Source organism: Cygnus atratus, chromosome 2 (assembly GCF_013377495.2).
Source record: "Cygnus atratus isolate AKBS03 ecotype Queensland, Australia chromosome 2, CAtr_DNAZoo_HiC_assembly, whole genome shotgun sequence".
NCBI lineage: Eukaryota > Metazoa > Chordata > Aves > Anseriformes > Anatidae > Cygnus > Cygnus atratus.
Window position 1 is genome coordinate 1106947 of NC_066363.1, and position 27736 is coordinate 1134682.

A 27736-nucleotide genomic window follows, 5' to 3' on the forward strand; every position below is an offset into this window, starting at 1 on the left:
ACCCCCGCCGCGCCTTCACTGCCGCCGCCCCTCGAGCTTCCGGCGCCGTCCGCGCGGGAAAGCGGCGGTTGCCATGGGAACGGCCCGCGCGCCAGGCCCGGCCGGAGCAGAGGGGGCGCTGAGGTGCGGGGGGGAGGGGACGTGTCACCCCCCCGGGCCCTGTCACAGCCCCCCCCCGGGCCCTGTCACCCCCCCGGGCCCTGTCACCCCCCCCCCCCCCGGGCCCTGTCACCCCCCCGGGCCCTGTCACCGCCCCCCCCCGGGCCCTGTCGCCTCCCTTCGGGCCCTGTCACCCCCCCCCCCGGGCCCTGTCACAGCCCCCCCGGGCCCTGTCACCCCCCCCCCCCGGGCCCTGTCACCCCCCCGGGCCTGTCACCCCCCCCGGGCCCTGTCACATTCCCCCTGGGCCTGTCACAACCCCCCGGGCCCTGTCACCCCCCCCGGGCCCTGTCACAGCCCCCCCGGGCCCTGTCACCCCCCCCCGGGCCCTGTCACCCCCCCCCCCCCCCCGGGCCTTGTCTCCCCCCGCCCCCGGGCCCTATCACCCCCCGCCCCGGGCCCTGTTGCCTCCCTTCGGGCCCTGTCACCCCCCCCCTGGGCCCTGTCTCCCCCCCCCCCCGGGCCCTGTCGCCTCCCTTCGGGCCCTGTCACAGCCCCCCCGGGCCCTGTCACAGCCCCCCAGCCCTGTCACAGCCCCCCCGGGCCCTGTCACCTCCCCCCGGCCCTGTCACCCCCCCCCCCCCGGGCCATATCACAGCCCCCCAGCCATGTACCCCCCAACCACTCCCCCACTGGCCATGTCCCCCCCCCCCCCAGCCCTGTCACCCCCCTCCTCAGGGCCTTGTCCCCCACCCCATGCTCTGTCCCCCCCCCCCTCCCCGGCCCTCACCCCCTCACCCCTTGTCCCCCCCCCTCAGCCCTTGTCCCCCCTCCCTGTCCCCTCATCCCTTCCCCCCCCAGCCCCCCCATGTCGCCCCCATCGCCCTCATCCCCCCCATACTGGGCTCTGGGACCCCCCCCGCTCCCCATCCTCCCAGCCCCTCACCCCCCCCTTCTCTCTCTTCCCCCCCCCCCAGGCCCAGTATCACCAGTGTCACCAGTGTCACCGCCGCCTCCCACCCCCAGCAGGTACCGGGGTCGGGTGCTGTGCCCTGCGCAGGGAGGTGCTGGGGGCGGGGGGGGGGGGGCTTTCGGGGGGGCTGAATTCTGGGGGCCACCCTGGGGTTTTCCTAATGGTTTCCGTGGTTCCCCACCCCCCCCCCCCACCCTGTCGCAGGGCTTTCCTGTGTCCCCATCACCTCTGAGCGCGAATTCGCCCCGAGACCTAAATTAGCGGAGCCGAACGGAGCCAAATTAGCCGGGGAGCCCCAAACGGAGCCAAATTAGCGGGGCTTCGGCTGTCCTGGGAGGGCGCCCCAACCAGCGGCCCGATTTCGCTGCCTGTTCCCTGGGGCGTTCCGATTTCCCGTTACTCCTGCAGCCCTGGCAGCGTTATCAAGGGATCCCAGGCGTAGTCGCTCTCTGCTGGCGCTGAGCGGTGGGCATTGTTGCCGTGAGGAAAATTCCGCTTGTCCTAAATTTGTTCTCTCTCTCTCTGGTCCAGATTCGGGTTTTTGCCGGAATTTTGCCCTCGCTCCTTTCCCTCCGTTTTGCTTCTTGCTGTGGCCTTATGGAGCTAAGGCTGGGGTGTGTTTGGATAGGGAAGAACACTCTCGTTACCCGGGAAAACCCTCAATCAACCATCAGCAGCATTTCCAAGGGGGCTGTGACCTTTACAACTGTCTGAATTTGCTCCCATTTCGCTCGTCCCTGAGCAGCTCCTGCCTTTACTCGCAGCGCCGGCAACTCATTTCGGTGCGTGTCCCGTGGTGGCAGCCCTCACAACACCCGTGTGCTGCTTTGTCACCACGCCTTGGCACAGCTTCTCGTGGCTGAAGACTGCCTCAGGTACTGAGAGCTCACAGCAGTGGCATCCCTGCACTGTTTTGGACTCTTTGCTATGATAATCTGGGAAAAGAGCAAGGCGCCCCGCCTGGGTTCGTCACGTGCAACGTTTCCCTGGGTCTTTGCGTACGTTAAATTAGTTAGACGGCATGTGGTGCTTTGTCAGTTAGTCACTCACACGCCCGCCTCTTGTTGAAGTAGAAGCCTTGGTTCAGATCTCGTCTCTACGTTTCTTTTTAGAGGGATCTCGGCGGGTAAGGTGATGGAGACCCCAGAAAAGCGCAGTTAATACGTGGGAGACACCAAAGATCCCATCCGAAACCAGAGGCTGTTGCTGGATCTCACCTACTGAGCGCAGGCTGTAGCAAACAGGCGAGAGAAAACGTAGCTCCTGCGTGCTCCAGGGATTTAAAAAGACTCACCCGTGTGCCTCAGGTGGGGCTTTATAAAAAGGGGTTAACAGTGTACGAAGGGGTTACGAAGACGCGAGAAACACACGCTCAGTGCGGACCGTAAGCCAGTCAGTGTTGCTCAGAGCGCTGAAGATGTTGGCACCCCAACGGCCTGCAGGGCCTTTTGCCTCGCTCTTGGGCCATCTGGGCTTCGTTTCGCCCCGAGTGTCTCGCTCAGAGCCTCAGAAGCTCGAAGCACAGATTTGGGTGAGCTGACGTTGGCAAACAGCAGGCTCCCCAGGGGCGCGGTGGTGCAGAAGCCTTCACGCACAAAGCACTGGACAAAAGCAGATCTGTCTCGTCTTCCTGCAGTTATTTTGCTTTGCAGGGCTAGGAGGAAGAAAAGCTCGTGTTGTCAGATGCTCTGACGGCCGACACACAAGAGGAAATCATGATCAGTGAAACCCCTTTCTATTTATACGCCCCGTTCTCGGAGCAGAACAGTGCTGGAAAGACTTTTCAGCAACTGTTTGCCCCCGGTTGCTCTTAATAAAGGATAGAAGCTACGGCCGAGCATTCGTCAACGCTTTGTTTTTAAACTCCGCTGCTCTGTAGCTGGCCTTTTCATAACAAAGAACATTGCATTTCGTCTTAGGGAATGCAGCACTGTTGATTCTTCTGTGTTCTTCCTCTGCAGAATGGATGCAGTAGAAAAGAAAGTCCGTACGTTTGTGCGAGTCAAACCAACGGCCGATTTAGCTCAGGATATGATCAAGTTTGGGCCAGACAACAAGGTAGAGAAAAAGCGATGGCAAGCGTGAACGGTTTGGAAGTTGATTTCAGTTTTGCCCATAGAAATGCAGAATTCTTCTGTGTCTTGGGGACCAAACGTAGCCTTTTGGTGCGCGTGGGTTCACACGTTCCTCCTGGTTCCTCTGTGCTGACAGAGCCTCGTGGTTTTGTATCAGTACGTTTGGCTATGGCGAACATACTTCTTGTGATGCAGTCACTAAAGAAAATCCTAAAAAGGGCTGGCTGGGGCTTCGATCCTTGAGGAATTCCCAGGGGTAACCTCCAGTTCAGCCTTAGAGGTCCCCCTGTGGTGCAGGCTGCTTCTCTTCCCCATCCGCGCGGTCCTGACTTCACCCCGTGATCCTTGTGCTAACAGCAACCCAATAATTGCCCTGGCACATCTCTGAAAGCCAAACAGAGGAACCTTGTCCCCTTTTTTGGACCTCCTCCCACCAGAAAATACCACCAGGAGCAGTAAAAGCAGTAACAGTATTTGTGTTCCACCTTCTGCTTACCTGCAGCTCTTCAGTGGATGGGTTTTTTTTTTAGACAGCAGCTGCTGGAACTCTTCACGGCTACTGAAATTAAGCTTTGTTTCTTTTTTGGGGTTTCAGAGCATAGATATATACATCAAAAAAGACGCCAGGAAAGGAGTTGTGAATAACAGACAGACTGACTGGTCCTTCAGACTGGACGGGGTCCTTCACAACACCTCCCAGGAGCTGGCGTATGAGACCGTAGCCAAGAAATTGGTGTCTGATGCCCTGGTTGGCTATAATGGTAATTTCTTGCTATTTTTATTATTTTTACAATAAGGGGAGATTTGATCTGAGGGAGATCGCCTTTTGATGTCGCGTTTGGGAAATACAAAGATTCCCTTCTGGGTTTATTCTTTTGCTTTGATTCTTTTCTAGGCACGATAATGTGCTATGGGCAAACAGGGGCCGGTAAAACGTACACGATGACGGGAGCAACTGCCGAGTACAAGCATCGAGGGATCATACCGCGAGCTATACAGCAGGTACTGAGGATCCGAACGGGAAAAGAGCCTAGAAGAAGTAATGAAGGCATCACTCGTATCAGCTATTGCTGGTGCTCATAAAAGCGTTTTAACACCGTAGATACGTTTTATTTGGTTTCCATCGGTCCTTTTTTTTTTAAATTTTATTTCTGTGATGGTCATTAAGGAGATAAAGGGTCCTGTAAAACACGGTTACTTTGTACCTTCCTTTTCCTCCGCCGTGACCTCGCGCATCGGTAGTGGTGGTATTTCACCCCTCTGGCATGGTGTTGGTTTGAAACATGCTCCTGTGTCGGTTCCATCGCTGCCTACATCCGTGGCTGCCCAGAGGCACCTGTTAAGCACTATTTTAGGGGACAGGTCCACTCCCACAAAGACAGCTGACACACGCAGTATGGGAGTGATACAACCTGAGACACAGATGGGAGGAATTCCGTAGATACGCTGTATTGTCATTTTCGGAGGTTCACGTTTGATTCTACTAGCTCACACGAAGCACAAGCTGCTTCCCAAACGTAAGAAGGCCTTCAGAGTTTTCAAAAACATCACTCTGAGAAATCCTACTAAAAATGTTGGCTTAGCCCTGTCAGCCCGCAGGCAGCCACAGTTCAGAATTAGCTGTGCACGCGCGGATGAACTTAGAGCCGTTCAAAAAGTCACAAACAGCTCATCCGAAAAGCCATGAATAGTTGTGCTTGTGAACGAGGCCTGCCACTGACAGCCTTTCTCTTTGCGCAGGTCTTCAAAGCGATTGCGCGCTCCGTTGATTCCTTCATCACCGTCCGGATCTCCTACCTGGAGATCTACAACGAGACCTTGTTCGACCTGCTGTCCACCACGACAAGCAGTGGGACCGGAGACGTGCAGATGGCTGTAGTGGACTGCCCACGGGGTGTTTACGTGAAGGGCTTATCTGTACATTCTGTCAGCCACGAGGAGGATGCTCTCAATCTCCTTTTTGAGGCAAGACAACCAAATATTACAGTTCCCTTGGTGGCTACGTTTGTGGGCTTGGCTGAGGGAAGAAGCAGTGAAGCAGGAAGCGGGTGGCCAGGACTGCCGGAGGGAGCTTCAGCCCTCTTTGTTCTCTCTCTGGTGTGTGGAAGAACTGGTAACTCTTTGTAGTCCATGCTCTTGCAAGGAAATGTCCTTGGCATAGAGATTCTGGAAGATGTCTGTGGAGAAACCCTGGCTTTAGTGTATGTGAGAACAAGTCAAGTGATGGAGGACATCTATTAGGGGTGAGGCCACGGAAAGCAGCAGCACTGGAGATTCCAGGCAGCACCAAAATAGTTGAGGTAGCCACAGATTCTGCCTTCATTTCACAAGGCTTGTCTGAAATACCAGCAGCCTCACTGGCCCCTTCAGCAGACCGAGGTGCTGACCAGTTGGAACGACCTCTTTTCATTACCCTGCTTATCTCACGAGGATGTCAGTGCGTGCCTTAATACAAAGTGTAGGATATTTGGGATCCTTTTTGACCCCAGAGCTGGCCTACACTGGAATTCCTTCCTGAAAAACTCCCCTACCTGTCCTAGCGAAGTCAATGCTCCAAGAAAAGAGTCTTACGAGTGACATCTCTGGCAGGTAGAGTGGTCACAGCACAGGTACTGTTTGTCAGATTTTACAGCAGGGATGTTCCCACAATGGGTTGTCTTTGTGAAGGAAGTTTGTTTAGTTAGGGCTGCATCCTTCCTTTACCTGTGGGCGCTAAGGTAAGGAAAACATGAATAAAATGTTGGTACTGTTTGCAGGAAGGGTTTTCTTACCAGGGGCCATTTGGTGTCCTTAACATCTTTGATTTGCCTTTTCACTGATGGGACTGTGGTGTCCTAAGCTAGCCTCCGTGATTCACAGGAGCTCCCATTTTCCTCCTAAAGAGTAGAAGGATGGTGGAAACGAGGCTTAACTTTCTCACATTTACCTGGAGATCGTCACCTTCATGCTTGCTCTTGGATTCAAACTCCCTGGTGAGGTGGCAGTCACTTGAAGGTTGTTGTCCTCAGAGGCATGGCCAAACCAGCTGGCTGTGAAACCTGTGACAAGTGCATTTCTGTGCTGTAGAGCCTGCCGTTTCCTTTTGTGCCTTGCCAGACCTGGCAGTGCAGCTCTGAGAGACTGGCAGTCCTCACAAGCAGTTCCAACATCGGTTGCAATGTTGCTTTGTTTCCCTGGAAGTAGTCATCACAAATTTGTGGCTGTCACACACGTCTGAGCTGTCCGTGACATTTAAAGCCTGGGGAGCTCTTTGGTTTTCCACTCATCGAGAAACTGAAACAGCCAGGGAGGTGTTGGGTCTGAAGGAGGCCAGCCTGACTGTTCCTCACAGAGCCACAGGTCTGTGAGCTGAGCCTTGAAAGTGGAAACACAGATGATGTGTCTGGTAAAAGGCACGATTATGGCACGATTATTACGATTATTAACCAACCATGCTGTGAAATGCCTTTTAAGTGAGAAAGCGACTCAAATACCCTGTGCTCCTGCACTGGAGGCTCTAACCAGCTGAACAACAGTCTGCAGAACGAAGATTGAACCCCTGTTTATTTAACTGTGTGGATTTCTAATTTCCCTTTGTTCTACCAGTGCAGAAGCTTTAAAATACCGTCTTCCATTTTGACTTCGTTTACAGGGTGAGACCAACAGAGTAATAGCAGAACACTCATTGAATAAAAATTCATCCAGATCCCATTGCATCTTTACTATCTACATTGAGGTAAGAGCTCCAGCAGCTTTTCCAGGGGCTCGAATGACTGAGGATCTTTGTGTGTCTGTTTTTTTACTGTTTTCCAGTTTTGCCTACAGTTAAGTACAGCCTGTGTTCTTTTCCCCCTCAGTCTCGTTGCAGAGTTTTCTCAGACGTCAGATGCATTAATTCTAAGATCAACCTAATAGATCTGGCAGGCTCAGAGAGACTGAGCAAGACCGGAGTAAGTAATGGAAGAAATATTTCAGTCCATGGTGGAGAGTCCGGTAATAACACGTTGGAGGTGAAATTTGAGGGTTTTCCACAACAGAATTCAGCCTGTGATAAATAGGAGAGACTGTGACGAGTTGTAAGTCACATTAATGCATGGGAGAGTGCTCAGATGTTTGCAGCTGCTGTGTTCCTTTGCCGAGTCCGCATGTACGTGACTCCCATCCTGCGTGTGCCTCCCAATCTGATCCAGGTTCAGGTTTGTCTGACTATCAGCTTATCCATCTATCACTTCTCCGCAAAGGAGAAGGCCGGAGCCATTAGCTGTTAAGACAGAGAACTTGTGCTTTTCCTCTTCATTCCCTGAGTGTCAATGCAAATCTCGCTTCTGGTCACAGCAGGCAAACTCTTGAAACTTTCTCAGAGCGTTAGATCTCAACGGCTGAAACCTTCACAGGTCCCGTGTGACGTTCTGTACTGATCGGAGCAGAGTCCTGTGACAAATGCATGCTCTCCCGTTGCGAAGGAAAGCTAGTAGTCCTGGTAGACTCGTAATGAAAAACCGAAGTCTCCGAAAACTTGTTTTCAGGCTGAGGAGAGCTCTAGATGAGCAATGTGTTTGATCCGGATTAGATACCTGTCCTCACCGCTGGGCAGGGTTGTGCCCCGGTAAGGAGCAGGCTCTGTTCCGCGCTTCAGAAACACACGTGGGAGCTTTGCCTTTTGGTCTTCGTTACAGTCTGAAGGGCAGGTTCTGAAGGAAGCCACGTACATTAACAAGTCTCTGTCGTTCCTCGAGCAAATCGTCATCGCCCTGGCTGATCCGAAGAGGGACCACATCCCCTTCCGACAGAGCAAGCTCACTCACGTCCTCAAGGACTCGCTGGGTAAGAGCTGTGGATTACAGCAGCCCCAAATAAAACACACAGAAGATCGTGTTTCAGGGAGCCTATCAGCTGTTAAAGCCCTTACATATAAACACATGGAACTAATCATTGTTCAAAGGACGTCTGGTTTTCCTCATCAAATAAAGCGGCAGGCACAGACAGTACAAAGGCCGCACTGATCAGGCCAAAAGAAATTCGCTGAACTTTCCTCGGTTGGAACAGTTTAAAAACTAGCCAGCAAAAAAATGCAGCGCGTTACAAGCCTCTACAGCTGCTGCTCCTCTAGCATCAGGCTCCAGATGAGAAACCCAAAGCCGAGGTGCATCTGGAACGTGCAGGAAAGGCTGAGGAGAAAGCAGCTGAAGACAGGCTGCAGACATTTGTGTGGAGTAACTGAAGTCATCAAAACACAGAGGGATGTTTGATGTACTCTGAGCATACGACTTGAATTGCTCTTGTAAAAGACGGCGACGATGGCCTGTCAGGTTCCCCGGTACTAGAGTCACACCAAAGGTTTTTAAAATCCTCTGCTCTGATTTATCTGATTTCAGGCTTTTACAATTTGTCTTCCCATCTCCTTACTGCACAATCACCAGATGAAAAACACATTTTACCTTCACTTGTAAGTCAGTCTGTGCCACTGCATGGGAACTTTAGAGGGGCAGTTCCAAACTGGCCGCGTTCTTTGTTCCTTCTTTTTCTGTTTTTCAGTCAGCACACAACATAATATTTTCCAGAAAAGGAAAGAACAGCAACAAAATGATATACTTTGCTTTTTTTTTTTCTTTTCTATTGTTCCAGGGGGAAAATGCAATACTGTCCTAGTGGCAAATATCTGCGGGGAAGCTTTGCACGTAGAAGAGACTGTAAGTTGAACTGATTTCTGCAGAATTACAGTCTTGTTCCTGCTACTGCTGCAATTGCATCAGCCCTAACTGTGTTCAAAGAGTAGTCTCTGGAGGGCTGTGGCTGGAGTCCCAGAGAAACATCCTGTCTAATTCTTCAGAAACATTGGATAGCTCATCTTATCTCAGAGGCTCAGAGAACAGATTGATCTCGCCAGTCTGCTTTGTGAGGCAAAGAGTGGTAACCGGCCTGAATTACAGCAGGCCCCAAGAGCTGAGATCGAAGCACACTGGATAACGTTAATTGTTATTGTTGGTTCAGTTCTGCGAGTGTGTTTTGAATGGTAAATCGTATAATGAAATCGATGGAATTGTACCAGGGCACATCAAATCTGAGCTGGCTTTCAGCTGGTTTGGGAGACTGGAACCAGCAGTAGCCTCCTAACAGTAAGGCTCCTTTAAACCGTGAAAGAATAAAATGGGTGAAAGCCTTACTGGGTGAAGTGGATCATCTTAGCCGTATCTGTGACACTGAGAAGGGAATCACCTTGCTCTATGCCAACAAACTTTTACATAGCAAAACAAATGCAAACACAGTCACCTGCTACGCAGCTGTGTTCGAGGCAGAGTGTTGTTTTTGTCATCTCCCACTTGTGCCGTGATAGCATCTAGAAACGGGGAATTGCAGAGGAAATGGGATGATTTTCAGGCTGCAGGGGCTTATTCTCAAGATACCACATTGCAGGAACTAAGCCTGAAAGCCATTGATACGTGATTTGGAGTTGTTAGGACATGTTATTTTGATCAGAAATGGGACGGGGGTATTTTTGAGACCACAGCTCTTTTACACGTAGAACTGTCCACATGCAGAACAGAAAACACAAAGAGATTGTCTGAAGCTGGCTCATCACACAGAAACCAATGAGCACTGGAGGATACGCTCCTGGAATCATAAACCCTCTAATTCTCCACGCAGTTAAATAGCTTTGCTTTTCTATGGACTGGGATCTGATATGATTTAATAGTAAGGGATTACGAAAATGATATCCTCACCAACATCTCTTTCAGTTACTGTTTAACAAAAGAAAAACAAACATGTTTTTCAGTTGTCTTCTCTTCGTTTTGCTACCAGAATGAAATGGATCACAACAGAGCCAGTCATCAATGTGACATGTGACCCAGAGGTACGTAGAGAACAGCATTATTCCTGCTCCTGCTGGTAAAATAATGTTCTTGCCACAATTCCAATACTTGTTTAAACAAGGCAAAAAATTAAAGAAATTGATGACAGTGTTTCAGATGTCCTGAGTGCACTTCCACAGCTGAAAGGGAGCTGGTAGCAGTCAAAGCTGAATGAATTGCTGATAGCCCAAAGAACAAGCTTAGAATTATCTGATCCATAACACATGGGGTGTGTGAGAGCCCTGCTGTGTTTCACAGCCTGATCTCACTGGTGAGCAGAGAAACAGCTGGGGAGTTTCCTCCAACAGCTCCCAGAAGAAGCTGAGAGCTGTGCAAAAAAATGTCATTTCCTCTTCAGTCCCTTCATTTTCGTTGGGATGTGTGGAGTGGGAAAGAGAAACCAACATGTGTTTAAGGAAGCTATTGTGCTTTGATACTCCAACAGGCCCTTAAAGCAGCTCAGTATCCGGTTTTCACCAGATCCCAACAGATTTGGGTACTCCCACCTTTCTGGACACACATTCTGCATAGTCAGTGCTTGAAGATATTCCCGATTATGGAGAATTTCAATCACAATTATGCCATGGGAGACTCCTGCCTATGATTAAATTTAATGTCAGAACTCCTACGGAGTTCAGTAATGGTCAGAGTGGAACCCTGCACATCTCTTTGTCTTTGTGTTGATATCTCGTGGTCCAGAGTTTGAGGGCCCCTCCAGTACCAGATCAGGAAAGCATCAGGTTAATAAAACAAGTGCCCTTCTCTTGGAGGCTGAGGCTGACTCTGCAGGCAGCACATCCAGGACACGACAGAAGCTGTCCTGTAGGAAGCTATTCAGAGGCAAAGTGACTTCCAGGCTCACTGTTTCACTGATGGAATCCTGACAGCAAATCCTGGGGGAGCTGGTACACAGCTGTGATGTTACATGGCAGTGAGCTATATGTGGCTTTTCAGCATTTTTTTCAATAACAGCTTTTAGTTACTTGCTCACCTTTTTTTGTTTTCCTGCTAGGAGACAGTGAGGGCTTTGGAGAAGGAGATTATTCTTCTGAAGCAAGAACTGGCTATGCACAACAACCTGGTGAGGAACTGGCTGCACCATCTTAGACGGGACCTAGTTAAGGCTTTGCCATGATCATCGTTTTGCAGGGGGATCAGTTAACTCAGTGCCCAACATGATTGCATTCTCCCTTCTGCTTCCAGCACAATCCTTTTGGGATCAGTCAAAGCTCTGCACTGAGACTGTTGTATCTTCAGTCACCATCCCACGTAGATGCTTGGTTTCCTTTTTTGACTTGTGAGGCCCTCCTCTTGTTTGGTTGAAACACGAAAGGGAATGCATTGCTTTCAGCATGCTCCCAAGTCCCATGTCCTATTAACTCAGATGACAAGAAGTTACAATCAGAAATTAAGCGTAAGGCTTCCCTGGGCACAGCAGAGCGATGTCAGGTGTTGCCAGACTAGTACTTGCTGAGTTTTTTGTGATTTATCAACATTCACTTGTTCACCTTTTCTCCTAGGTAAATCGATCTTTGGTGACTTACGACCCTCTGACTGATGTCCAGATAGCAGAGATTAAGTCTCAAATCCACAAATACCTACAGGGAGCCATTGATGAAATTGATGTAAGTAGCTTTTTAAGTAGAGAAGGACTTAGATACCGCTTCCATCCCATTTTATCCCAAGACAGGAACAATGAAAGCGTCTTCTGAAGAGGCTGTCTTTAACCTAAAAGTGCTACAGATTTCTATATATGTTTTTTTTGGCTTGTTAGGGCTGTCTCCTTGTTTTCATACCATCTTTGCTTTTTTTTGGAAGCTTGCGATGGTTTTACTCGGGTAAAACCTTGCCATGTAAACCCACTACAAAGCTTGAGGAGACTTTTCCTCTGTCATGAAAGCCTTCAAATTGGTTTATGCATTACTTCTATAAATAAGTAATGTCAAAAATTTGCCCTGTCAACATCATACTAAATCTTCTGCAAGGTGTGTTGCCAAAATACATTCCATCTCTTAGAGACAGGTTTGTTAGGACAGTTTCACAACTTGGAAGTACCTGTCGACTGCAAAATGATTGCAGAAAGAAACAGCTGAAGTCCCTCATACACAAATATTTCTGTGGGGGCAAACAAGAAAACACGCAGCGGTACAGGCTTGGGGAAGGCTCTGGGAAGGTGTCCACAGAAGAGGCCCTGGGGTGCTGTCTGTGAGCCAGCAGCGTGCCCAGGTGGCCAAGAAGGCCAACGGCATCCTGGCCTGCATCAGGAACAGCGTGGCCAGTGGGACCAGGGAGGTGATCGTCCCCCTGTACGTGGCCCTGGCAAGGCTGCACCCCACATGGTGCGTTCAGTTTTGGGCCCTTCTCTACCAGAAGGATACTGAGCTGCTCGAGCACGTGCAGGGAAGAGCAACAAAGCTGGTGAAGGGACTGGAAAACAAGAGTTGTGAGGAGCAGCTGAGGGAAATGGGGTTGTTCAGTCTGGAGAAACGGAGCCTGAGGGGAGACCTCATCGCTCTCTACAGCCACCAGAAAGGAGGTTGTAGTGAGGAGGGTGTTCTCTTTTCTCAGGTAGCAAGTGATAGGATGTGAGGAAACAGACTCAAGTTGTGCCAGTGAAGGTTTAGATTGGATATTAGGAAGAATTTCTTCATGGAGAGGGTGATCAAGCATTGGAACGGGCTGCCCAGGGAAGTGGTGGTGTCCCCATCCCCGGAGGCATTTAGGAGATGCATGGATGTGACACAGAGGGATATGGTTTGGTGATGGGACTTGGTAGGTCAGGTTGATGGTTGGACTTAACGATCTTGAAGTTTTTTTCCAACCTAAATGATTCTGTGATTCTCTGATTCTAAATGAAACAGCTTGAGACACTCCCTCTCATTTCATGTAATCATTATCTTCTCTGAAAGTCCGTGTGTTCTTCTTCCAGCAGGCAGGAGTGAAGCAGAATAAAGGCTTATGTGAAGCTCTTTTATATCTGAGCTGCAAAATGTGATGTGGATTGGTGTGGAGCAGGGAAGGTAGAGGACTAAGGAGTTTCACACGGGGAACGATGTGTTCAGTGGGACTGAAGAATCTTTTAGAGAGATGGCTGAGAGAGCGCGCATTTCACAGTTTGGTCCAGTATCTTAGGCCTTGGGAGACCTCAGTGCAGATTCCTGCTCAGTTACACTCTCCCCATTACTTGTCTGCCCGTGCCTGTGCCTTTGCTCCTCATCTCTAAAGCAGAGACAGTGACATGGCTCAGCTGATTCGGTATCATGGCTGAGAGGACTGGAGATAGTGCTCTGGCAGTTCTAAGTAGACAGTCTTGGAGAGTAGCGAAAAGAGAAGTAACATCATAATCTGTGAGGTCAGTAGATGCCATCTATTTAATTTGTAAAATTATTGTAAACAATTCACTATCTGGCTGGCTGTGCACTCCGTGGAACTTACCTATCTAGGTCTGGGTCTAAATCTAGGTCTATCAGATTCCTCTCTCTCTAAAACTCTCCTCAGAGTGAGCAAGCTATCAACCTCCAGCCACGTACAGGATAAAGGTAACTCTCCTTGAGTGTTGATACCCACCAGCTGGAAAGCAAAGCCCTCACGATCTGACATATTTGAATCAGTACAGCTGACCACAGCCTGGAAATGCTAACTTGTGTCTTCACTGTATACATCTTTTCCTCAGATAATGAATATCAGGCAAGTCCAGGAGGTATTTAAGCAGTTCAAGCTGATTGTAAGGTAAGATATTCAGGACTGATATATTTCACAGTGAGGTTTAGAAATTCCATCAAGCTTTTGTGTGTGATAGCACGCTTACCAGGACATCGGTGGAGAAGAATTATTAAGGATAGGGAATAAGTTGTAACTGAAAACAGAGATATGGACAATTTCTGCTGGCACCAGAAGACTATTGCCTCTAACCTTCCAGTGCTCATAAGTCACGTGCAAGGACACAAGGGTGATAAGCTTCGCTGGTTAATAACACAGCTCAGCAAATATACACCCCTGAGCATGGGAACCCCAGTCATTGTGTGTATCTCCATAGTGCAAGGCAGGCGACAAGCAGATCCGAAGAAAAATTAAACCGTAGGATGAGATGATACATGCTGCCCTCCCCACACCAGCATCTAAAGGTCATCAGATATGTGTGTATATATTTATATTTAAAGATCATGGCAAAGGAAGGTCACAGAGCAGTTTGGAGGAGCGTGATAAGAAGGCTTTGTGGCTACTTCCAAGGGAGCGCTCTCTGCGTGGTGTGGGAGGGGAGAAAGTGTGAAAGTGCCTGTTGGAAAATGTCATCGGTGGGTGCTGAAAGCTGTGCTTTCGGGCTGAACGAGGGAAGGTAAGTGGCAGGCTGGAAAAAAGGAGGACGGGCAGTTTCCGTGTTGTGAAACAGAAGAGGACGGAGAGGAATAAGGGTGTTAGGGCAACCCACCAGCCTTTACAGCAGCGGTCTGGCTAGGCATTAGAGGTTGCTGTTCACAAGGGCGACGTGGGGATATTGCTGCAGAAAATCTGCCGGCCCTCGAGAAACTTGTTTGAACACAAATGTCTGCGGTATGTCATCAGACCAGGCAGTCAGGATTTTGAGGGACCCAAGGCCAAAATGGTAAAAATCTAGCCCAATAATTATTATTTTTTAAACTTGTGACTCCTTTATTGTGCCAAAGCACTGGGCTTTTTTTTTTTCCTTTAACTTGCAGGTTCTCTAACAATCTTCAATCTCGTGTAGTGTACTTACACCTACTGACAGTGCTTCACCTGCTCTCTTTCAGTGAAAAAAAAAATCACTGATAATCAATAGATGAGAATAAGATTAGATATTGAAGTGACATAACTGAACAGATGTGATACTATTTGATCTGGACCATGGAAAGGTTAAGCTCAGTATTTAAACAGCCATCAAAAAACTTCCATAGCTGTGAGGCCTAAAAGGACAGTATAGAAAAAGAAAGGACGAGGAGAATGGAAAAGGTTACAACAGCTACGGGAAGAGTAGAAGGAGCAGAATGGGGTGTTTGGAAGTGAGATCTCAGATAAAAGATGTTTTCTTTGGAGATGTGATATTGGCAGGTATTGCAGGATTTGACATATGAAATAATCCGCTGTGAACACAATGGTAAAGGGCTGCTTTCTCCCCTAGGCAACAGGAACACGAAGTGGAAGCCAGATTACGAAGCAAGTATGCTCTAATAGACAAAAATGACTTTGCTGCTATTGCTGCTGCTCAGAAGGTAACTCCCGGTGCTCGGGCCTTGCCCAGAATCCATTTTAGAATTAGCTGCTTTGCTGCTGAACCCTGAATTGCCTCAAGTTCTTAACTTTTCCCTATTGAAATCTGAAGCTCAGAAATGTTATCGTGATGAGTGTGTCAAAAACTTGCACAGAGCGGAGGTGCACCAATTAACAGAGTAGCATTCCTGTCAGCAGAGCGTTAGGCCCGCTATCTAAACAGAATAATTTATAACATGGTAATAAAGAAAATATAAACTAATAGAAGAATGTGACCTGCCTGTCGACCAGGCAGTTGTAGAAGGCGGGGTCAAATCACTTGCCTCTGTTGAGGTCCTCCTTTTAATCCTTATAATTTCCGAAGCAAAGTGAATGTACCATCTCTAAACCATAAATGCAGATGTGAACTCTGACCTGTAGTTATAACCTATTTTTCATTACTTGTTTCCATCTGTGAAATATTTTCTCTCTGAAGTGGTTGTTTCCTCGCCTTGCTTTTCCCAGTAAAGCAGATAAAATAATCATTATCTGCTATGCAGAGTCATATACCCGTCCTGTGGTTTAACCGTAGATGCTTTGAATATTTTGGAAGAAAGGCAAAAGGGAAAATGCAAATTATTTGCGTAACAGAAAAACAGATGGTCCCTAGCAGGCCTATTCAAGTCTTTATGTAAAGACCTGGAAAACAAAACAAAACCCTAATACGAGCAGATTTTAACACTTAGTGCCCCCTTCTGTTTTATGGTTGAGGCAGTATGAGAGGTACTGTAAGAAATGTAACTCTCTTACATGTCCCCCTTCACTGAGCGAAGACTTCCGAGGATGATTTTCCGTTGCGTCGTTGCTGATGCCGTGGTGGTGTAAGAGTTTTACTCTGAGATATTACCAGTAAAACACTGTGAGCACTGTGAACTTATTTTTGTGACTCTAGACCCAAGATATTCTCCCCCTAAATAGCCGAAACACTCAGCATATGCATTTAAGGATGATTCTGCCTTTTAATTTGTACTTCATTTTTATGGAGGTGTTTCCCTGAAGTACTTGGTAGTGAACAAAGATTTCCGGATTCGGTTGTATGAGAAGATGAAGGGGCTGTTGGGTATGGGCTGTACAGCGTGGTTCGGTCAGCTACAGAGCTAATGCCTCCTGGTCTGTGTTTTATTTCTTCCTGTTTCCAGGCAGGAGTGGTCGATGTGGACCGCCATTTGATGGGGAAAAAGGACGGACAGGAATTTGGGACTAGAACGACTCCTGTTTCACCCAAACCTGATGGGAAGAAGAAGAAATCCAGGAAGAGCAGCGAGCAGTCCAAGTGCGTTAAGCAGGCCGACGGCTCTCCCTTTTCTGTGATAACGTGGCATTGCGCGGGGTGTGAGCTGTGTTCGTAGGCTTTGAGCCGAAGAATTTGCAGCCAGCACCCGTGGGGTTAGCCTGTGCTGAGAGGTGGGGAGCTGAACACACAGGCAGGGGAGCAGTCCTGCGACGGCATCGGGAGCCGTGTTAAACCTGCAGTTTTCCTTTAAAGTGCTAGGTGCAATGAGGTCTGCTGAGTGGAAAGGGAGGAGGAGGAGGCAGCGGGCTGAGGAGCAGGTAGGGAGCGAAGCTGAGAAGAGGCTGAGAGAGAAGGGGGAACGTGCAATCGATGCAGAGCAGAGAAAGACCCTTCAGTTTATAGAAGTGAGGTCCCTGTGCTGGCAGCTGCCACAACTACGTCTGCGGCCTAGGGCATCTGCTTGGTTCCTCCCTGACGTTTCCCCCAAATCCCACGTGCTAGAGAGGAGAGAAACTGAGGCTTTAGTAGCTGTGTGACGTGGGGGACTCCTCTGTGCAGTTCTTTTTTAGGGAGATGGAAAGAGATGTGGTGAGCACCTCTCTGTATCTTTCTGCAGTCACGCTGACTGTGGCGTGCAGACCGGGCTGGGGCTGTGCGTGGAGGTGAGCTGGGGGACAGCAACCTGGCTTGATTTAGGCACGGGGTGAGATCAAATGCGAGGGGGTTTAGTCTGCAGGTTCCTCTGAAGGCACAGACCGGCTGATGTGCCTCAGGCCAGACGGGGTGGGACTCTTGTCCTTGTAAGACTTCACAAGAGAGCAAGTCCAGCCTGTGCTCTGTTCTAGGGTACTTGCTCTGCAAGGCAGTCCCTCTACTTTAGGAAAGAAGGATTTGTGAGAACGAGGCTGATCTCGGTCCTTGTCAGTAGATATTTCACTGCAATCTTTGGTAGAAACCATGTCAGACTGCTCGTTTTCGAATGAGCAAGGCTAGCACCTGCAGCTTGCTTTGATTCCGGTTCCCTGTTACGAAGAAATTAACCTGGTTCATCTTCCCCCCCCCATCAGGAAGGAAGGAACTAGGAGCCACCTTTCTGGGAGAGAGCTGGGTGCTCCTTTACCATCCAAAAGTCAGGTAACGATTCCCACCAGGGATTTGGACGTGAAGGAGAGAGCAAGGAGCGAGGATACAGCAAATATTGATGTGCAGCCCTCGAAGCCAGCCTCTGCGGAAGGTTCCCAGCGGCCCAGGTAAGCTGTCCCTGTGAAGGGAGCGTAACCCATTTGCCAGTTTACACCCGAGTGGGTGCATTGCATTTCCCTAGTACAACTCCCTGCTTCAAAGTAAAGAGGAGAGATTCAGAGACCTTCCTTGCTTGTGTGCAGAAACACGTGGTCACAGAGCAGTGTTTTATGGGCACCAGTGGACCAAAACGTGTTGGTGGCAGTCAGCTTAACCACCTCCTCTGAGCTCTGTCCTGGCCAGTTGCTCTGTTAAGCGCGAAGTCTCTGCTGATCAGGGGTCAGTTCCTCGTTTAAATGCTGGCGTGTGATTTTTTTGCCTCTGTATATTCTAGAGCCGATATTCCTGTATTACATTCCTAGCATACCTGCGGGTTTTACCTTCTGCCACTGAGCTATGCCAGTTCTCTACATTTCCACCTGGTCCCAGGTGAAAGTCGCAGCACTCTTCACCCCTCGGGCAGAGACGCCTCATGACCAGCCACAAAACCCCAGACGCTCGTGAAGAAGGGTCAATATCCGCGTGAGGTCATGGCAGGAAATGCCGTATCAAGAGAGAATTGTGGAGAACGGCCCAAAATGCAGCAGTGTGCCAATTATCTGCTTGTATAACGGCAAGAACTTAGCACAGGAGGGCAGCACTGAATTGCATTTCTTTCTGGATGGAGTTAGCGGGGTAAAAAACGCTCAGGGTACCAAGACCAAGGGCTCGATGTGCTCAGCAGCGTACCGCTGTTGAGCTCCCAGGCGCTCAGCCAGGACCCCACACCACTGGACCCCGCTTTTCCCCTTACCATTTCCATCCCTCTGTCGTTGCTGAGCTCTCAGGCCCCGAGTGAAGCAGCTCTGAAGTACTGCGAGCGCCTCCACGGCTGTGTTGTACAAGACTGGTCCTCGCTTGTTCCCGCAGCCCAGGGAGAGCATCGTAGGTGAATTTACTCTTGAAGCACCTCGCTGTGGTACTGCCTCCATGCCCTCTGCTTGCCTTGCAGTATTCCTCCCAAAGCCAGCAGGGAAGGGTGCTGCTCCAGCTGCGTCAGGCACAGCCCAGAGGCGCTCAGCAGCTGAGCTGCCAGGGCCGTAGCAGTGGCAGCCTGCCCGGTGGCCGTCGTGTGCCGTGCTTTGCCAGCAGCCTGGCAGGAAAGCAGTCCCGTGCAGCCCTGCAGGAGTCTGAAAATGCCCTGAAGAGGCCAGTCAGGGGAAGGCAGCGGATGGGTTTGCTTTGACCGGTCTGGGCTGAGGAACGTGAAGACTTGGAGCTCCCTTCTGCTTCCAGACCCCACCCTGCTCCCCAGGAACAGCCAGCAGCACCGAGCAGCGGTGCGTTGGAGTTGCTGTTCCTCCTGCAGTGCCAGGGGTCTCCTGAGATTCTCCCCTTTCGCCCTGCGTGGCTCGTGTTGAAGGAGAAGCTGCTGTTCGCGAGGGCACATTTGCGTCAAAGCTATTCCAGCGAAAAGTCAAGACTGACACATGCCACTTTGAATTCAGCCTTTCAAAACAGGCAAGACTTAAAGGCCAGGGGTGGCAGCATTGTGGAGCAGCCAACAAACACAGCCAAGGGCTTTGTTTGGCAGACGTGACTGGTCTGTGCTGGGAATCCAGCGAGAAAAGAGCAAAGGCGTTTCGGCTTGACAATAGGGAGGAACACTGTTGGTTATTTTTTCTGAAAATTCAAACCCTTAGAGATCCTCTTTCCAGGGAAGACTCAATTCTGAGGCGTCTCCTAAGGAATGAGGCTTCCATGTGAACTTCTGGGAGTGGTGCAGAGGGAAAGGGGCACGAGGGCTGTCACGGGGATGGCACCAGGATGCAGCCAGTGCAGCACGATCCTCGGAGGGCCCATTGAAATGCCGCCCGCAGGCCTCATCTCTGGCCTCTCCCAAAAACTGTGTCCTGCTCCCGGGCAGAACAGTGACCCCCCCACATCTGTGGGTGTTGCCTTTGAATTCTGTTGCAGCTCCCCTCCGTCGAAGCCGGTGGCGTTTGAGCAATTCAAGGAGGAGTGTGGAAGTGAGATCAACCGGATCTTTAAGGAGAACAAAAGCATCCTCCTTGCCAGGAAGAAGAGAAGCAGTACGGTGGCCCGGAGGATCAACTTCATCAAGCAGGAGATGGAGGACATCAAAAAGGCTCTGGAGGCCCAGAGGCAGGAGCGGTGGCAGCAGGGTAAGTCACTGGCCAGGAAGAGTCTGACACAAGAGGGAGCCACTGGTTTCAGAGCAGCTTTGGTGGATGCCACCTACGGTTTGATTTCATCTCTGATTTGTGGGTCTGGTTTGTGAAAGGCAAAACCCCAAAGTGCCAAGTAGGAGAGGAACAAATGGGGTAAGTTCCTCGCTGTCCTGCTGTGCTGAGGCGTTAGTTGGGTGCAGTATGCCTGGGTGAGACTGGGAGGTGTGTGAGAGTTTGTGTGCCCTGCGGCAGGGCTCCCGGGAGTCGCTGCTGCTTTGTTCTACAGAGGAGAGGAGAAGAAACCCCTTCAGGCACGGAGAGAAATCAGAAGCAAACTGTGTTATTAGGAGAGTGTGCTAGGGCGCTCTGCGTGTCCCTGCAAGGAAGCAGCAGCGGTGGCGGTCCTGGCGTGCAGGGTGGGCAGCAGAACAACCTGCCTCTGTGACGCTACAGCCGAAACTGTGGCTAGGGAATCAGTGGGAAGTAAGAGGGAGAGAGAAAGGGAATGGTCAGCAGCGAGGAGGCGCTGCCTAGTGAACGATGGCCTGGGAGTCAGCCCCAGGGGACTGCAGCGCTGCTGGTCTCCATTCCTCTTCTCGCAGAGCAGCTTCGAGCACCGTGCTCTGTACGTAGCCTCTTCCCGCAGGGCCAGCAAGATGCGGAGCTCCTTTGGCTAGACGATGAGCAGTGTCAGCTTGAATCCGCGTCAGAGGGAGGGTCTCTCTTTTCACAGACTCACTGCTTGCTTTTTCTTGGTCCTTTGCTCTTTCTGATGACATCTACCAGCTGGTGGTTAACTGTGGGTGCTGGAAACCACAAGAGCAAACTGATTTGAGGGAAGCTGAGAACACGAGATGTTTATCCTAGAGAAGCAGCGTTGGCTTAGTGGTCTCCAAAGGGCTGCCCAGCCTTTTGTCCCCAAACCCCTCACCCCGGCTGCCCAGGGTTTTTTTCAGCAGGAGCCACGAAAGCCCTGAGCGATACCCTAAGCAGGTGTCTTTCTGCGGGGACCAGTCCCTCCTCTTCGTCTGCACGTGTCCCGTCTCACGGGGGACTGAAGTCTGAGTGGTTCGAGTGTTCAGCTGGGATTCCTGCCCCGCACCACCGCAACGTTGTCTTTGTAGAAAGCACGTCTAAGGAAACGTCAGTTGTGTGGTTAACCTCGGTGTAACCGGGTAACGACCGGGTGGTTCCAAGCAGAATGACTGCTCTGCGGCCCTCTCCACCCGCACGAGAATCCTTGTTTCCTTTCCTTACCCTCCAGGGGAGTACGTCGATGAGAAAGGACACCTCATAATTGACGAGGAGGAGTTTTTACTCATCATGAAGATGAAGGACCTGAAGGAGGAGTACAGGTCGGCTTACGCTGAGCTGCAGGACCTGAAGGCAGAGATCCGGTACTGCCAGCACCTGGTGGACCAGTGTCGGAACAAACTCATCGCAGGTACTGGCTCGCCGGGGCAGTTTCTGAGCAGCCTCCGGCTTAGCCGGGGTGCGTGAGAGCAGCTCAGCACCGAGCCACTTCACAGGCGTGTTGCCAAGCCCCTGTCACGCTCTGTTGTGGTTTCTCTTTCTGCCTTCCAGACTTTTTCTTTTTATTGACGGTTATTGTGGTTTCTTTCTGACATAATACTGCATTTCTGTAGATTCTCTCTCGCAGATGATGCCACGCTGTCCCCTGCTCGTGCCACTAGACGCTTCCCTGTGGGGGGAAGAGCCTTGCACACTGCAGTCAACAATAACGCTCCTGCTGATGGCCCTGGTTCTCACCCTTGATTTATTTTATAATAGATGGCGGATAAGGAGCTACTCTGGGCCAGGGCTTTGGCTCTGGGCTGCAGACATCTCCTGTGTGCCCCTGTGAGATCAGCATTTCTCAGGTTCCAGCGCTGCAGCGAGGCTGCCCTGGCAGGAAGCAGAGCTCGGGCATTTTAGCCTGTTCTTCGCCATCGCCTCCCTCGTGCCGATGAGTCACGGCTCCGCTCAGAGCATCCTGGGCAAATTCGTGGTGTGCTGCACTGCAGGCTGCTCCGTTTGAGTCTGCAGGAACAGGAACCTGGTCCTGTGTGCCCCCGGATTTGTCCTGTGCGATGGAAGGCAGTAGGTGTGCCCACACCAGCACCCAGACATTCGGATGCTGCGGACGTAGCAAGGCTGTATTTTCTACAAACGTGCCAGAGCACAACTTGTATCCGTTAGTAAATCCCACATGTGGCTTCTTCCGGGGGGTGCACAGGGCCAAGCTGTAATTGTGCAGAAGCTTTGCCACGGGTTTCTGTTAGGTCTGGCTTCGGCATTTTTAGGTGCTCCGGATGTTTGCTGTTTGTTTAAACACGCAGGCACGGGCTCGCTCTCACAACTGCGTGCCATCCCGGAGCTGAGAGGTCTCAGAGCTGAAACCAGGGTAGAAAATCAGTGATGTTCGTCGTGTCCACGGTGCCTGCATTCCTGGCTCCTGTGCCGTGGAGCAGCTCCCTTGCTGGGTGGGGAACCCGGAGCATAGCACAGACACTTTGCAGCGGGCGTCTGGGAAGTGCCCGGCGTTAATAAGGACAAAATTCCTGCAGCACCTGTTGTGTGTTATCACCGGCTATTACGGGATGGAAAGCGCCTGTGCTCCTTTAGCATTTGGGATTGAAATGTGACCCCGAAACGTCCCGGCCACTCAAAATTGCCAGCTCCAAGCTCCCAACCGGTCGGGAGGATGGCTCCGTGTGGCCGGGACGTAGGAGCAGTGCCATCTCGCGGCCATTCCCCTCTCGGGTGCACAAGCCCAGGGGACTGTCCCCAGGGCCAGCCACCACGTCCCGGCCACCTCCTGTGCCAGCTGACCTCATTAACTGTCCCTACTGTCCCTCTGTCCTTCTTATAACGAACTCTTCCAGTAGGTTGAAACAGAAGAGCTCGGAGCACCGATGGCCTGCGTGATCCGCGGGCGGGGAGCCCGAAGAAATTCACCCTCTGGTGGTTGCAGCCCCGTTCATCGCCCCCCGCTTTGCCTTGCAGAGTTCGAGATCTGGTACAGTGAGTCCTTCCTCATCCCCACCTACGTGCAGAAAGCTCTGAAGCCCGGTGGCAACATCAGGCCTGGAATGATTCCCATCAACAGAGTTACGTGCCTGGTGAGTTGCCCCGGCAGCTCTGAGTATTCTCCCTGCTCGCCACGCGTTGGTTGCGTGGTGATGAGGGCACAGCTCAGCCCGTGGGAGGAGGAGGGCATGGCAGCTCTGCCCTTTTCTCCGAGCAGAGTGGCTGGCAGCGAAACGCTGGCTGACACGACGCAGAGAGCAGCTATCTGGAGACGCATCTTGCTTTCACATTAGCTTTCCCATTAAGAGGCCAAAATAGGACACGGTGACTGAAGCACCCAGTCGTCTGCTGACTCTCAGTGAGCAGGCACGGTGCCCAGAGGTGCGAGGGGTGCTTGGGAGGCTGGGAGTTTCCAGCCTGCGTGGTCTGTAACGTTTACAGCTACGCTATTGTGTTTCGTGTTGTGGCAACTGGTGCTTAGCCAGCCCTCTGTTTAGAAACCACCACTTTGGGGTATCCATCGTCTTTTGTCGTTCCTGACAATGGACGTTTCTCTTGAGCTTCTTATTTACCAGACTTCTTCTGCGCATTATTTCCCTCTGAAGTCATTCCAGGTTTTGTCCTCCGCTGTACAACGTCAGCCTCAGGACCTTAATGCTGTTTGATAGGAACGCGGTGCCGGGGCTTCCACCCTGGCTGGCACCGAGGAGGGGTGCGTGGCAAGGAGGGAGATCCCCTCCTGGCCGTGAGGGGTTAGTCCTTTGTACCATTACCACGTCTCCGTTACTGCTGCCTAGCCCCAGAAGCATTAGGGTTGGAAAAGGAGGAGCAGGGGGCACCTGCGGGCGGTTGGGAAGGAGTGGAAGAAGGGCGTGAGCTGTGCGACCCCTGCCCTAGGGATTTCTAGCCATTTCTAGCCCCATTTCTAGTACTGGGGGACTGTAGCTCCCTAGAAAGAAAACCGAAACCGAGATCTTTTGTTTCTATGTCTGACCATTTTGACTGTGAATCTCGGTTCAGCATTTTCTTTCCTGCCTTCTAGGAAGGCACGTGAAGAGCTTCAAGGTTAATCGTAGACAGGTTCTTCCTATCCTCCTGAGTGAATTCCCTTAAGGCTACGAGTAACAAACGTTATGTAGGAAAAAAGATGTACTAAGTTTACTTTTAAGCAGGGTGTTGTGATGTACCAGGCTGGAAGGTTTCAGACACGGACTCTATAAAGAGAACAGCAAGAAAACAAACCAAAAAACCAAACCAAAACCCAAAATAACAGCAAAAAAAGCCTAACCCCAACCCCTCTGGATAATGAGGTCAGCAGGGGAACCCTGCCTGCCTGCACTGGCCCAGGCTGTCAGTCTTTGGGGAAAAGAGGAAATCCATCACCAGCCACTTTTACTAACCCGAGTTACTCAGTGCATTCATAGAAACTCCCTTAATGGCTTCCAGCCCTGGATTCCTTGTCATCACATCAATTAAAACCCGAAAGATAAATGAAACATGCCTTTTAGCGACGCTTTGCAGCTGTGTCAAGCTGATGACGTTACAGGCAGAAATCTTCAGGCAGAGAACCAACAGTGACCCCGGAACGCTGCTCAGTGCCGGTTTCTCGTTTTCCTTTCACCGGGCAGCTCGCTGCAGCCTCCCCATCAGCGTGACTGAGCGCCACACCAGCTCCTTGAGGGCACCACCTCATGTTCCTCCAGAGGTTTCATTCCTACTCTGAGCCGTTTTTCCTTCTCCAGGCTGATTCTTCATTTATTGTTCTGATGCACTGCGCCAGGGTACTCACCTTTTACTACCCACTGCTCTAGGAACTACCCACTACTCCAGGGTACTCGCCTTTTACTCGTGGCTCGAGTCCTTTGGCCATTTACCTTTTATCACCCCAAACTTTCTCTGTCACCTTCTCCAGGCTGCTCATTAATGGAAGGTAACCAAAGATGGCTAGAGCTGTCCTCAAATCTGCCATGAAAATATCACGCGCTGGCTGGTGTCTTAAAAAATCGCGCTTCCATCCCAGCCACGCTTCTCTTTGGTGTGCTCACACCTTCCAGACCGCTGCCTGGAGAAGTGCGGGCACGAGGTCAGCAGCCGGGCTCGGGGGACAAGGTGCAGCTCAGACTTTATTCCTGCTGTGAGGTTCCCTTGAGGTTACCTGTCCCGTGGGTAGGTACAGCCAAGAGAGCTGAGGGAGCTCCCGCTGGGGCTCTGCGCTTGCACAAGGACTTTGCCCCGAGTCCTGCCCAGCTGCGGGGTGGGAAGGGGGGGTTCTCACTTCCAGCCCGTGTCCTGAGGCTCCTGAGAGTCGGTGTCCAGAGCTCCAGCCCAGCTCTGCGTCTCCACGACGCGTGGCTTTGCATGGAATGGGGTCTCTCTTTCTCCCGGCAGGAGGAAGACGAGCAGGACAGATTTGAGCGGATGCAGGAGACGACGCTGCCAGCCGGCCCGGAGTCAGCCTCGTTCTACAAGGCGAAAATGAGGAGCGATCAGAAGGTGACCTCGGCCGGGCCCAGCTCCTGCCGATGTGTGCCGGGAGAGCGGCTCCGTGCCTTGCTGCCACCTGGGGTGCAGGGCTCCTCAGGACCCAGTTCAGCCTTTCAAAGGATGCTGGACTAATCCTGTAGCACAGCTAAGCTCTATCACACGGCTTTTTTTTCCCCTCTGTCTGATGTAAAGGCCCCATCCCATGCTGGTCTCTTCTGCTATAAAGCAGTCCCAGCACTTCTCACCCCTACTTCCTTCCAGGCAAGGGCTTGCCATAAAATACCGCTGAGGCCCCGAGCTCAGGGGGACTTCAGAAACATTGGGTGTTGATGAGAGTAATGGGGCTGCACCATTCAGGCTTTACGCGTTTTTAAAGAAAACATCTCAAAGCCCGCCCTTCAGTGCTGGGGGCGAGGAGGAGGATTTCTCAGGCTGCAGTTTGAGCTCTGCGGGCGTCTTGCGCCCTCCTTTGAGCCTGGTGGCGTTTGCCACCGGTGAAGCGATGCTGGAGTGATGGGGCCGTGCCCCCTGTGGTTCTTATTGGGGCAGCTTCGTCCAGCACCGCCTGGGAAGGTTGGGAATGTCGTTTCTCTTGGCAGGCGAAATGCCTTTACTGGTAATTCTGCTCTGAAAACAGGGTTTATGTTAATAGCTGTTTTTGTTTTCTGTCGCCAGCACACGTACGCTAGAACCATGTCGTCCCTTGGGCAAATGCGCAAGAAGCCCGGGCACATCACAGCTGCCGGGAGTAAAGCCCCGTCGTCTCTGCACCTCACGTAGCAGGCTCGGCCTCGGGCGTTCAACACGAAGGGGACAAGCAACGTCAGCTCAGAAAGCACCCCGCGTTCCTCTCCACAACAGGTTCCTCAAAAATAAACAGTCGGAAATTAAAACAAACAGCTTGCTTTTGTGCAGCTAGACTGACGGCTATCGGTGAGCAGGCCCGTCGCGCAGGCAGGAAGCAAGGCAGGGCGCTCAAACAGTCTCTGCACGACGCGGTGTCATGGCAGAGAGGTGTTACAACACCTTGCACCGCCTCTGCCCTCTCTCCCCGAGGCGGGGGCCTCCCAGGCTTGCCCTCACCTTGGCGGCTGTGAGCGTCAAGTCGCACCTTTGCTGCTTTGATGCTCCCAGGACGGATCCTGACCGAACTGGGGCAGAGCCCTTGGGCTGAAGCAAGCCCGGGGCACTTCCCCCTGCAGGCTGTGCTGGAGGGAGAGGGACCCCGAGGGGCGCAGGCGGTGCAGCAGCAGAGAAGCGTTGCCACCCGTTGATGAGCATTAGCCATGGCATTATTGATTTAGGGCAGCCTCCGCTCCCAGTCCTCGGTGCGGCAGGAGAATAGGGCAGCGGTTGCCCAGTGCTTTCCGGGAAGGTAATTCCGCTCCAGGGTGAGATCACGGTGCCCAGCAACTGGAAAGCTCCAGAGGATATCGTGCTGCTGTCGCCTTCACGTGCGGAGCAGGGCGTGCTGAGGGCCTGGGCCTCCTGCTTGCAGCACCTCCAGGGACCCCGCGTGCGCTCTCGGCACCGCTCGCAGCAGCAGAGCATTTACAGCCCGACCCCGTCACAGCACAAGGACCTGGCAAAGGGAGAACCCCCCCCCCCCCAAGCTGAACGAACTGTGGGCTCCGGGTGCCCTACTCACCCAGGACAGTGGAAAATGCAAGAGGTTGACTCCAGCACCCAGCCCCTCTACATGTGCCAGGGAAATCTGCGTACAAAACATCCCGCCGGGAGAGTCCCATCTCCTGCTGCTGCTGCGAGCTGTTAGCGACCGCATCGGTGGTGCTGGGACAGAGCAAAAATTAATTTAACGCTGCTCAGGCCACCAGTGACAGCGGCAGCAGCACTTTTTCAAGCCTAACTCACCATCAGCGTTGGCTCCTCTCTGCCCGTGCCACGGCTGTGGACGTGGGTCCCTATTTCTGCGGGCAGGGATGTGCTGGCAGGCTGCGAGAGTGGCTTAAAGGAGCGCTGGGGTGCAGCTCCTCGGGGTTTCTGCTGCTTTGGACAAGGAATAAAACTCGGTCAGCTGCGATTTTGTGTCTGCTTTTTTTTTCTTTCGCATGTGTCTGCTTCTGCTGGCTTTGAGTGATGCTGCTGGGGGTCCTGCGGCTGAGCAGCACCTCCATCCTGCGCAGAACCGAGGATGGGAAGGAATCCTCTCCTCCCCAGCCAGCTCCGGCCTCGTGTGGGTGACCCGGACCTGGAACAGCCCCGCTTTGGGATGAGATATCTCATCCCGCGGTGGGATGAGATAACGCGTGCCCGGCCCTGCCTGTAGGAGCTGGAACCGTTCCTCCTCCACCAGCACCTTCACGGGGCGAAGC

At 51.8% G+C, this 27736-nt stretch overlaps 1 protein-coding gene across 2 annotated transcripts; it reads left to right on the forward strand.

The window, feature by feature from the left end:
- Positions 1–17: 17 nt before the first annotated feature.
- Positions 18–27442, forward strand: KIF9 (kinesin family member 9). Of its 2 annotated transcripts, XM_035554442.2 has the most exons (24): positions 34–123; positions 1077–1128; positions 1604–1947; positions 2185–2379; positions 3034–3130; positions 3743–3908; positions 4043–4149; positions 4888–5112; positions 6779–6862; positions 6984–7076; positions 7803–7950; positions 8752–8816; positions 9902–9979; positions 10990–11058; positions 11498–11602; positions 13651–13706; positions 15115–15205; positions 16382–16515; positions 17544–17726; positions 19675–19883; positions 21154–21333; positions 22896–23011; positions 25308–25412; positions 26079–27206. In XM_035554442.2, exons 5-24 carry the CDS (start codon positions 3035–3037, stop codon positions 26181–26183), a joined length of 2415 nt encoding a protein of 804 aa, XP_035410335.1. In that variant the 5' UTR covers positions 34–123; positions 1077–1128; positions 1604–1947; positions 2185–2379; position 3034; the 3' UTR covers positions 26184–27206. The 2 variants fall into 2 exon arrangements, with proteins under 2 accessions (XP_050565090.1, XP_035410335.1); XM_050709133.1 differs by lacking the exon at positions 1604–1947 and having other exon boundaries at positions 18–123; positions 26079–27442.
- Positions 27443–27736: the final 294 nt, after the last annotated feature.